Raw genomic sequence first — 11,700 nt, forward strand, 5'->3', positions numbered from 1 at the left:
GTCATCATACCGCGCTCTGTGGAGATGGAGGAGGCCGAATTGGTGCTGCGCTGTGGGATGGTCGTCTCCATCACCGGAGATAGACCCGCGGTCGCCGCCAGCGACATCGAGAGCGTCATGTACGCATCCTTCGACCTCCTCCCCAACGACTTCACCATCCACGCGCATCGCCCCGAGGATTTCCTCCTCATCTTCGCCACCAGAGAGCTCATGGACCGCGGCATGCTCACCTCGGCCACACCCCGCCGGCCGGCGCAGCCTCCCGCCCGCAACGGCCCTGGCCCAAGCGATGACAGCGCACCGGACGACAACGATGGAAAAGTCGGTCGCGAGCATGCCGCGGGACGCCACCGCCGCCGCCGCCGTGGGCGCAAGCGCCGGCGCTCCTCCACCACCCCTGACGGTTGTGCGGACGGCATGGCTGTCGACTCCGCGACATGTCGCGTGTCCAGCCGCCGTGGCCGTGCCGATGGCGTCGCCGTCGACGCCGGGTGGTGCCAACCTCGCAGTCGTACGGCCGATGCCAGGCGCACACGCATGATGGACCCCTGGCCTGCTGCTGGGGGGCCCTCGGGCTCTCGTCACTTTTCCAAAAGGGGAAAGAGTCGGGGAAAGAAAAGGCTGGTGGCCTGCGACAAAGATGGACCCCCTACGCCACCATCGTCCTCCCGCCCTGAAACTCGCACCCCACCACCCACCAGCTCGACAGCTGGGTGACGGCCTTTGGCTCTGCCCTCCCCCAACCCTGCCCCAACCAGCCTGCCCGCGTCGCCTCCCCCACTTGGGGCGGGCCACACGATGACGGCGCCGGATGAGGCATGCCACGACATGCATGGGGATCAGGATAGCCATGTGGGTGGCCAATCGCTGGCCAGCATGGTGCCGGACTCCCAGCCTTTGACACCTGCAGCTGATCCGCTATCGGGGCAAAGCAGCGCTCTGCTGCTGTCCCCCCTAGCGCTGCTGCGCCCAATGCTGACCGGTCCACGGACCGAATCCCCGCCCTGGCGACCCACGCGCCGACAGCTGGACCGGTGCTAGAGCAACGGGAGGATCCCGCGGGGGCCCCACCATGCATGGACGCGCCAACCACGACCCGGTCTGCTGCCGAGACGCCACACCCGCCCGAGGCCCTGCATGAGGCCCATCATGGCGCCGAACCGGCGGAGGCCCATCATGGGGACGTGCAGGCGGCGGCCCAACATGGAGGCATGCATACGACGCATTCTGTCGAGCCCAACGCCACGTCGTCGTGCCCGACCGCACGCTTCGCTCCCCCCCCCAATCACCCTTCGTCGATCCCGCCCACGCGCGTCGGCGCCCGCCTCCTGGACTTTGGGAGATTTCCTCGCCGCCGCCACCAAGCAGATCGATGCCGCCCTCCCACCCCCGGCAGACGCCCACGACGCGTACCTCCCAACTTCACCCCATGGCGTGGACGCTCGGCTGCCTCCCCGTCTTGCAAATCTGCAGCCCCTCCAACAGCTGAACGGCGCTCGCAGATCCACATCCTGCGCACCCCTGGGCATCGTCGGGGTCGATCAGAGGATCACTTCGGTTGAGATGAAGGCGTATGAAGGCCTCTTCGCCACGCCCATCCCTCTGCCCGTCCTCTCGGCCATTGTCGCGCTGGTTGATCGCGAGCTACCCGCGGATCCCACGGTTGCGCCGATCACCACGGTGGTCGCTGGCAGCCTGATAGAGGCATGACCGCGCCCCCGCGCCCCTCTGTCGACCTCTTCTCCATGGATCATGAGCCCAAGATTCTGATCTGGAATGTGCGCGGCCTCAACGCGCGCGCTCGCCGCACCGCCGTTTGCTCACTTGTTGTAACCGCTAATGTGTCTATCCTTTGCCTCCAAGAAACAAAGATGGCTTTGGTTTGCTCGTCGACTGTCCCCGAAGCACTTGGCTCGGAATTCGACGACTATGTTTACCTCCCCGCGGCCGGCACCCGTGGCGGCATCTTGCTTGCCTGGAAAAGCAGGGAGGTGGCCATCTCGGACCCTGAGTTCACGTCACACACGTTGACGGCCAAGGTGTCCACCCCCTCCGGCGCACGCACGCCGTGGTGGATTTCCATGGTTTATGGGCCGCAGCTAGACGCCGACAAGATCGCCTTCTTACAGGAGCTACGCGACGTCCGGGCGGCTTGCAACGGCCCCTGGATGCTTTGCGGCGACTTCAACCTTATTTACCGCGACGAAGACAAGAGCAATGGCAACCTCAATCGCCGCATGATGGGTCGCTTCCGGCGTGCAATCAACGACCTTGCGCTCAAAGAGGTCTACCTCAACGGCCGGCGCTACACGTGGTCCAACGAGCAATCACCCCCTACCCTGGTGCACCTCGACCGCGTCCTTTGTACCCCCGATTGGGAGGAACTGCATGGGGAGTGCCATCTCCGATGCCTAGCTTCCGTTGTTTCCGATGACAGCCCCTTGCTGCTCGATTGCAAACCGGTGCCGCCAGGTCATCGTCGATTCCACTTTGAGGAATTCTGGACACGTTTGGATGGATTCCACGATATTGTGGCGGGCGCCTGGCACTCCACCCACTGCGACGACCCCTTCCGGCGGCTCATGCAGCGCATGCAAATCACCGCGCGCAAGCTTACTAGCTGGAGCATGCGAACTGTGGGCAACGTTCGCCTCAAGCTTGCTATCTCCAGGGAGCTCCTTCTCAGGCTGGACACGGCGCAGGAGAGCCGAACCCTGTCCCCGCACGAAGACTGGCTCCGACGGCAGATCAAGGCCTCCTACCTCGGCCTTGCGTCTCTCGAGCGCACCATCGCCCGACAGCGCGCCCGCATCGCAACTCTAAAGGACGGCGCCGCCAGCACATCATTCTTCCACCGGCAATGCACGTATCGTCGGCAGAAGAATCGGATTCATAGCCTCACTGTGGACGGCGTCCCGATCTCCGCCCCCTGCGACATGGCGGCCGCGGCCTACGCGCACTTTGATGCCTTGCTCGGCCACGAGGCGCCCCGCGATTGCAGCCTCGACCTCTCCGAGCTGATCACGCCCACCAACCTCGACGACCTCGACGCCCCCTTTGACGCCGAGGAAATTTGGAACGCGGTGAAGCGGCTCCCCGCTCGAAAGGCTCCTGGCCCGGACGGCTACACCGCCGAGTTCCTGCATGCGTGCTTGCCCATTGTTCGGCAAGACTTCGTCGACGTTTTCCAGCACCTGTACGAGCTGCGCGGCCGAGGCTTTTGCTCCCTCAACCAGGCCCTGCTCACCCTGCTCCCGAAGCGCGCGGACGCACGCGGCCTTGGCGACTTCAGGCCTATAAGCCTAATTCACCTCGTCACCAAAATCTTCGCCAAGGTCCTCTCGCTTCGACTCGCGCCGAAGCTCTGCAGCCTCGTCAGCACTTGCCAGAACACCTTCATCCCCTGGCGCAGCTTGCACAACAACTTCATCCTCGTGCGCCAGTCCGCGCGCCTCCTGCACCAGCTCGGGGCCCCTCGCGCCCTTCTGAAGCTGGACCTGGCTCGTGCCTTCAACACCATCAGCTGGCCGTTCTTGTTCGAGGTCCTCCAGCAGTACGGCTTCGGCTACCGCTTCCTGGAATGGCTCGCCATCTTGCTCTCCTCGGCCAGCACGAAGGTGCTCATCAACGGAGACCCGGGCCCCACCATTTGGCACCGGTGTGGCCTTTGCCAGGGCGACCCCGTGTCCCCGCAGCTATTCGTCCTCGCCGTCGACACGCTCGGTTGCCTTCTACGCCGTGCCACGGAGCTGGGCGTCCTGCAGCGGCTGCACCCCCGGCGCCCGGTCCCCTCGGTCTCCCTCTACGCCGACGACGTGATCCTATTCTACCACCCCACCATTGGCGACATCACTGCCGTCAAGAGCATCCTGCTGCTCTTCGGCAGAGCTTCAGGCCTCCTCATCAACTACACCAAAAGCTCTGCCACCTTGATCCGATGCACCGCTGACGATGTCGCGGCCGCTGTCAACCTGTTGGGCTGCCCCCTCGCCGAGTTCCCGATCACGTACCTGGGCATCCCACTGACTCTACATCGCCCGACGGCCACACAACTGCAACCCGTCGTCGACAAAACGGCCGGCATGCTACCCGCCTGGAAGGTGCATCTCATGAACAAAGCCGGCCGCCTTGCGTTCGTCAAGGCCATCCTCAGCGCAATCCCGATCCACCAGCTCCTCGCCCTCGCGCCACCCAAGAAGACCATCCGCGCACTCAAGAAAATTCAGCGCGGCTTCCTGTGGGCTGGACGCGCGGAGGCAAACGGAGGCCACTGCCATGTCAACTGGTAACGTGTCGCTGGGCCACTCTCGCTCGGTGGCCTCGGCGTGCGCGACCTCGGCCGGACCAGCCTCGCGCTCCGCACCCGCTAGTTGTGGTTCAGTCGCACGGACAGCACCAGAGCATGGGCAGGCCTCGACCTGCAGTTCACCGCCGAGGAGCGCACATTCTTCTTCGCTTGTACCACCATGCAAATCGGGAACGGCACGGAGGCACTCTTCTGGGAAGATCGCTGGATTGACGGGCGCTCTGCTTGCGAGATCGCGCCACTCCTTTACGCTTGCATCCCCAAGCGCCGCCGCAAGCTCAGGACCATCGCCGATGGACTCCAGGCCAACCAGTGGGCACGGGACATACACGGCACGATCGGCATACACGAGATTGGGCAATACTTACGGCTCTAGCAGGCTATCAGCGCCACGACCCTCTCCGCCGAGCCAGACCGCCTCACCTGGAAGTGGAACACAAGCGGCGTCTACTCCGCCAAATCAGCCTACCTCGCCACATTCAATGGTTCCATGGGCTGCGATGCATGGAAGCTCACCTGGAAGAATTGGGCACCCCCACGCGTCCGCTTCTTCCACTGGCTCGCCTGCCTGGACCGATGTTGGACTGCCGACCGCCTCGCCCGCCGCGGCCTGCAGCACCCCGCACGTTGCCTCCTCTGCGACCAGGCCCCCGAGACCATGCACCATCTCACCCTCGCCTGCCCCTTCACCAGGCAGATATGGCATGAGGTTCTGCACTGGCTCAAACTTCCCTGCGCCCCGCCCGACAGAGAGATCTCCCTCAACGACTGGTGGCGCACGGCGCGACATGTCACCCCAATGCCCATGCGCAAGGGCCTCGCCTCCGCGACCCTCCTCGTCCCATGGATGATATGGAAGCACCGCAACGACTGCGTCTTCAACAGAGGCCAGCCCTCGACGACCGACCTGCTCACGAAGATCAAAAGACGAGGCCATCCTCTGGGCCAGAGCCGGCGCCCTCGGGCTTCGTGCCATCTTGCCTCAAACCTGGGACGTGCACTGATATGCCCCCAGCCCCTGTAATTCCCTCCTAGGAGGATTGTAACTGAAACTCTCTTTCTTTCCAAAGCAATGAAATGCAAGCTCTTCTTGTGTTTTCTCGAAGAAAAAAAGCTACAGCTACTGATACATGCAAATTCTTAACGGTTCAGTGAACTGAACTTAAAATATGTTTTTCTTTTTTCCGAACCATACAGGAGAACTGCATGCTATCTATTAGGAGAAGAAAATCACGAGGGGAAAGAACCCCAAAAGTACAAACATAGACACGACCTGGGAGAGTAACGAGCCAGCGCCCCCCACACACACTACTGACCGAAAACTACACAAGCTACAGGGGGGAGCAAGGACCAAAAAAAAATCAATGAATGTGCCTAAGAACAGTAAGAATACTAGTGATGGTTTCAATTGCAGAATCTGAACATTTGGTTTAAATATTAAACTTCAAAAGTTAATTGTAAATCAATCATTCTCGTGAAATTAAATATGTTTTCATGATCAATTACACACTCAACAGAAACTAGCATAAGCACTATCCCTAAACACAAACTAGCATAATAAGCATACATAAGCAGAAACAGAAACTAGCATTTAGCATATTAACATTCAAGTGATTAACAATAGACCCAATTTTTCCTAAATGATACTCCCTCCGTCCGGAAATACTTGTCATCAAAATGAATAAAAGGGGATGTATCTAGATGTATTTTAGTTCTAGATACATCCCTTTTTATCAATTTTGATGACAACTATTTTCGGACGGAGGGAGTATGAGCCTACAGATGTATGCAACCAGGTAAACCAACACCTGAGTTTGGCGGATTTAACATTTAAGAGATCGATAATATATTCAATTTTCTGGCTGGGTCAACTAAAAGGATATGAACCAATAGATGTGCACAGCCAGACAAACTTTGTTTACACTTGTTAGTTATACTGATACTTATTTAATACATGGTATGAAACAGATGCTTCAAAGAGGATCGAAATAGTTTAGGATAGTTCCGCAACCTCATTTTTCTCTACTAGACTAACAGTCGGAAAAGATTTGTTCAGTAACGTCTACATCCACATCATATGATCACTAACTACAGATGATGACATTTAAAAATTAACTCAAGTAAGAAATAAGATAATTATATTCTGCAGTAAGTTAGTGCCCACCTTGATTTTTACAATATTAAGCAGATATATCTATATTCTGCAAGAAGTCATTGCCAACCTTGATTTTTACAATATTAAGTAACTCACTGGCCAGAAGACAGTAATGATCTAAATGCAACATAGGTCCCATAGCATGCCGACAAAAAAGGTGATGTGGTGGTCTAGCAGGGAAGAAAGTTGTACCCTTAATAAATTGCCATGAGAAAAAAGCTCTGGTCTCCTCATTGGAAGAGCAACGAGCTCATCCAGTGTCCTCTTGACATCCTCAAGCGCGCCAATATCATCGAATTTCACTCCAATTTCATCAGGGGGTACAACAGAAGATATGAAATTGCGTTCGTACTCATCTTTCGCCAAATTCTGTAGATAGGAAACTTATGAGTTTGGATAGGCATATAGGAACAGCAGCTAGAGGCTACGGTTGCAGTAGCAGAAAAGAAAGGTGAGGAAGCTAACTAAGCTAGCAAAATACCTTGAGATTTTGAGAAAGATTCTTAGATTTAGTAACCTGTTCCTTCAGCCTCTCAATGGCTAAATCAAGACTTCACAAAATTGCAAACAATAGTAAAATGCCAGAAAAAATAAATCGATCAAATACACAATTACGCTATTGTGGTTCAAATTGAAGTTGAGTACCTCTCACGTGGAATGGTTAATCTGTCACCCTCAATAGAGGGAAGAACTGTTGATGACAGATAATGACTTCTAGCCCATCCAATAACTTTCGCTGCTTCTGCAATGTGCAATACACTCATTGAGTACTCATCTTACCTCACCTCCACCTTAGAACTGGTGAAGGAAATTTATTCCCATCGAGTAGTGGAAGAACAAACAAGATCAAATTTAGTATTCATAGCCCATCAAAAGAGTCTGTTAATCTACTTTTCCCTTTCAACTGAAGTTCCAGCACAGAAATCAATTCAAAAGGACAAGATGTTCCCACCTGTACCCAGCCAACTACAGCCAGTTACTAGAAATTGCAATCTAGCCTTCCAAAGAAAACAAATTATCTGGTTTACCTCCATGGATTCATAAAAAAAGGGCAGCCCGGTCCATGTAGCTCCCGCTTCCACAGGGTCTGGGGAAGGGTCCGACCACTTTGGGTCTATTGTATGCAGTCTTTCCCTACATTTCTGTAAGAGGCCGTTTCCAGGACTTGAACCCATGACCTCATGGTCACAAGGCAGCAGCTTTTACCACTGTGCCAAGGCTCCCCTTCTCATGGATTCATCATTCAATCAATCATTAAGCTATTAAGTACATGTAGAAACATTATATTTCCGGCAAACAGACTTCACTACAAGGTTTCTATGGTACTAGGATAGTAAGAATGGTAACAAACCGGAGGCCAGATACTGACAACTAGGTGAAACCAGGATTAATTTCGAAGAAACTAGGTGGCCGGACACCTAGGTGAAATCAGAATTAATTTTGAAGAAACTAGGTGGCTGGACGGCACGTAGTAGGAGATTAGAAAGTAGAACATAGGTTAGGAATGATGAACAGGAGATAATGGACTGATTAACTTGTCCTCATTGCCTGATTAATAATTGATACACAGAGTCACAGAGTGCCGCTAACATAGGAGGCTTAGTTGATCCCTAAGTGGTACTAATCCGATCTCTATCAATATTTTTGTGTCCTCCATTTTTAAATAATATTCCACATTTATTTGAATATATTATCTAAGCCCCATATATGTGCATATTATATAACATAATTTCAGTTACTTGGAGTTATTCAGCCAGGGTTGTGTGTGGGCTTGCGGCACTGGCAGTTGCACTTCATTGGCAACAATAATAGTTTACATGAACAACCATAGAACTATTCCCCAAAACACAAAGCTAACAGAGTAATGGTTGATAATAATTCAAACGAAATTTTCAAAAGAAAGGAATATTCTAAATATGTATGTAAGACACCAGCGTCTAAGATGGTGTCTGGCATCAACCACATGAAAAATTGAAAATACTACCTCCTGGAGAATCCTATTTAAGGATGACCTGCTTTTACATCCCCATAGGCTCAAAATGGAGCCTAAACCGCCGTTGAAGGCTTAGATTTGCTCCCTAACACGATTCTGTTGTACGTAAGTTTATTATGCTTTGGATCTGTTGTAAATACCACTGTATAAATTTTTTGAACATCAATAATATTTTACTGTCAGAGACTCCCCTACTGTTTTTGGTCAAACAAATTGCACAAAAATACAGGATGCCTGAGCTGAAGCATGTTAGCATACATACTTTGCTTTGTCAAAACGACACCGTCAGACTTCACATGCATAAGCTCCACGCATGATAGTTCATTCTCTTCAAGAACCTGCATTGATTAATCACGATTTACATGAGTACATAAGAAAATAGAAATCCAGGAACATTTCCTCCAATAAAATATTTGCAGGAAATTAAATGGACACACAAGCACTGTAACCAGACCTTGTGTAATTCAACGAGGTTATGCCTTGAAATAATAATTTTCCTATCCTCTTCAATCTGGTTATTGAAAACTCTTAGTTGCTCACCTTCCTGTAATAAAATAAACAAAAGACAAGAGTCAGGAGTTTCCCCCCACCTGATGAATGTTCTAGGCACAGCAGGTCATGGATTTAACCAAAAACACCGTGATGACATAATCACATGTTTATGGAGGACCCACTCATTTATTCGTTTTGCATCGGATAACTTCATATATGATTTTGATTCTCCTGGGATGTTCATTGATCAGGCGTTTAGCCCTTGTAACTCTCACCTCCTAGGAGGCTTGCACTCTCACATCTTTTCAATGCAAGTGTTTCCTTGAAAAATATATTTGATTTTGATTAGCAAAAGAATCTTACCTCTGGAAGGGGAACAACGAAACTGTTTGTGAAGATCTTTGATATATCACTGGATCTTGTATCATTTTGTACTTTTAGCCAACGCTTCAGGGACGATGGCTGGATATAGACATTTTAGATAATTATGCACCAATTTTAGAATATGAGATGGCAACATTACATATATATATAAGTGGTTTTGGACAGTATAAAGCAAAAGCAGAATAAGGCTATTGATAAAACTTATGCCTATTTTCTATTGAGCTTTTATAATAGGGAAAATTTTGTTTTTGCCACTCTACATTTTGCCAATTTTTCTTATGCTTATACAGCAAGAGTCAAGCGTTTCCCTTATTATGCTTATACAGCAAGTTATGCTTCATAAGGAGCTAGCTAGTAGTTTTGGTTTTAGTAGCACAATTATAGTTACCCGTGTTGACGTGTTCTCTACACATGCACTACAGAACGCAAAATGTTTCTCATCCGTCAGCAACTAAAGAAGTTTTTTTGTGATTGCACCACATAAAAAGGCCAATATTTGGTGTGCAATTGTAATTTTAGTCAAAACAAACATGTTTTGCAACAGCAAATTGTGTAGTGCAATGCAGAAACTAAAGAAATAACATTATGAGTTTGTGCCTTCTAATGTAAGAGCAGATCACACAAGAAAATACAAAGCTGACGGAGGGAAGTAGTTATTTTCTGATTACGAAAATATACTCCAGAAAATAAGCGTGTACATAGTATATTTAATCGAATATCGATAATTACCAGTGAAGACAGGCGAGTGAGATCCTGAAACCTCAGTGTTGGCTGTAGATGTCCAAAACAAAAATAAGAACTAAGAGAATGTTTTATCAGTCGAAGTTAAGCACACGAGAATTCTAAAGCTTACAGGTTCCTTATCCTTGTCTGCCAGCATGTTCTGCCCACAAATCATTACTACTGGTCCGGTGAGTTGGTCAAACATTTCGTCTACCTTTTGGATAAACTCCGTGCGATTTGATTTTGGTACTGCTCTAGATAACCACTGGGAACTGTCTGGAAAGTAGACAATGACTGGCTCTAGAGATGGAAGAACCTATTCAAGAATCATAAGCAAGAAAAGGAGCAGGTAAACTTATCAAATGAGACCGGCAAGAAATGAACAAATATTCTGAAGTCTAAGAAAAAATATACTCCCTCCGTTTCTAAATATAAGTCTTTTTAGATATTTCACTATGGACTACATACGGAGTAAAATGAGTGAAATATGTCTATATACATCCGTATGTAGTTTGTAGTGGAATCTCTTAAAAGACTTATATTTAGGAACGGAGGGAGTATATGCCAAATATATATTTTCACAAATCACCTCACAAAGTGCTTCGATTGCGATATGCCAATCTTCTGATTCAATATCATGGTCATGCGCAATATCTTGAGCTAAATTAAGAGGAAACCAGATGAAGGTGCCTGAAATAATCATATCACACTGTCGATCAAACAGAGTAGGGGTATACCATCAACCCAGTAAATAGATGGTTTTGCATTTTCCTCCTTGCTATTTTCGTCACCATCAAGCAGCTTCTCTGCAGGAGGGTCAAATATGACAGCTACTTGATCCCCATTGATCTCATATACTTCTCCGCGCTGCCCATTTGACAGAGTCCTGCAATATGTAAAGTTGGAAACAGTTTTTGATCATAATAAACGAGAATGTGTACAGGCAAAAAAGTAAGAGAAAACACACTGCATTTGTTTATATTTTAGGATACATGGTAAGCAACGCCAAAGGTAAATAACCTACTCTAGACAAATATGACAGTATACAGAAAGAGTGCCAAATTCGACTAAGTCACTACAAGACATATTTTTCTTGATACATTTAACATGAATATATTGCAATACTAATAATAATAATAATAATAATAATAATAATAATAATAATAATAATAATAATAATACAGGAAATCCAAAACATGAAATTCAGATTACAATGTTGCCTTGGGGCTCAGAACTACCAAGTACCAAAATCATTTTATCATGTTCCACGCGATAAAGATAGACCCACCCACCTGCCACTAATATAAGTATACGCATTTCTCGAGCCATCTTGAGTAGGTAATTTCCCCAAAATGATCCTGTGTATATATGGTACATATCAGTGTTAACGTGATGAAGCTCAATTCAGAAGGGAACCACCGTAAAAATAAAAGGTGGTGATGCAGTACAAATAACAGACAGCATGCACTCCTGAGACCAAGATAAGTGTATTTTCCCAGTTTCACCAATACGATGGACAATAATACTGTTACGCAAGCATATGTGTAGATGGCCAACTCTTAAAACAAATCCACCCAGTAAACACAAGACCAAACCCGAACTAGTCCATCATGTCCTTGTGTACACCTCACGTGGAGCCATACAGAA

General features: G+C 49.6%; 1 protein-coding gene across 1 annotated transcript in view; it reads right to left on the reverse strand.

Annotated features, from left to right (window-relative positions):
• LOC119320286 overlaps positions 1 to 11,700 on the reverse strand; it is a 19,442-nt gene that overhangs the window by 4,462 nt on the left and 3,280 nt on the right. Inside the window, exons 7-17 of the mRNA XM_037594405.1 lie at positions 11,346 to 11,411; positions 10,791 to 10,939; positions 10,643 to 10,713; positions 10,184 to 10,369; positions 10,060 to 10,101; positions 9,310 to 9,408; positions 8,909 to 8,998; positions 8,717 to 8,792; positions 7,107 to 7,203; positions 6,943 to 7,012; positions 6,654 to 6,830 (exon numbers count right to left, since the gene is read on the reverse strand). Of these exons, the coding sequence (XP_037450302.1) occupies positions 6,654 to 6,830; positions 6,943 to 7,012; positions 7,107 to 7,203; positions 8,717 to 8,792; positions 8,909 to 8,998; positions 9,310 to 9,408; positions 10,060 to 10,101; positions 10,184 to 10,369; positions 10,643 to 10,713; positions 10,791 to 10,939; positions 11,346 to 11,411 (1,123 nt within the window). The remainder of the gene's footprint in view (positions 1 to 6,653; positions 6,831 to 6,942; positions 7,013 to 7,106; positions 7,204 to 8,716; positions 8,793 to 8,908; positions 8,999 to 9,309; positions 9,409 to 10,059; positions 10,102 to 10,183; positions 10,370 to 10,642; positions 10,714 to 10,790; positions 10,940 to 11,345; positions 11,412 to 11,700) is intronic.

The sequence above is a fragment of the Triticum dicoccoides genome, chromosome 6B (assembly GCF_002162155.2).
Source record: "Triticum dicoccoides isolate Atlit2015 ecotype Zavitan chromosome 6B, WEW_v2.0, whole genome shotgun sequence".
Taxonomy (NCBI): Eukaryota; Viridiplantae; Streptophyta; class Magnoliopsida; order Poales; family Poaceae; genus Triticum; species Triticum dicoccoides.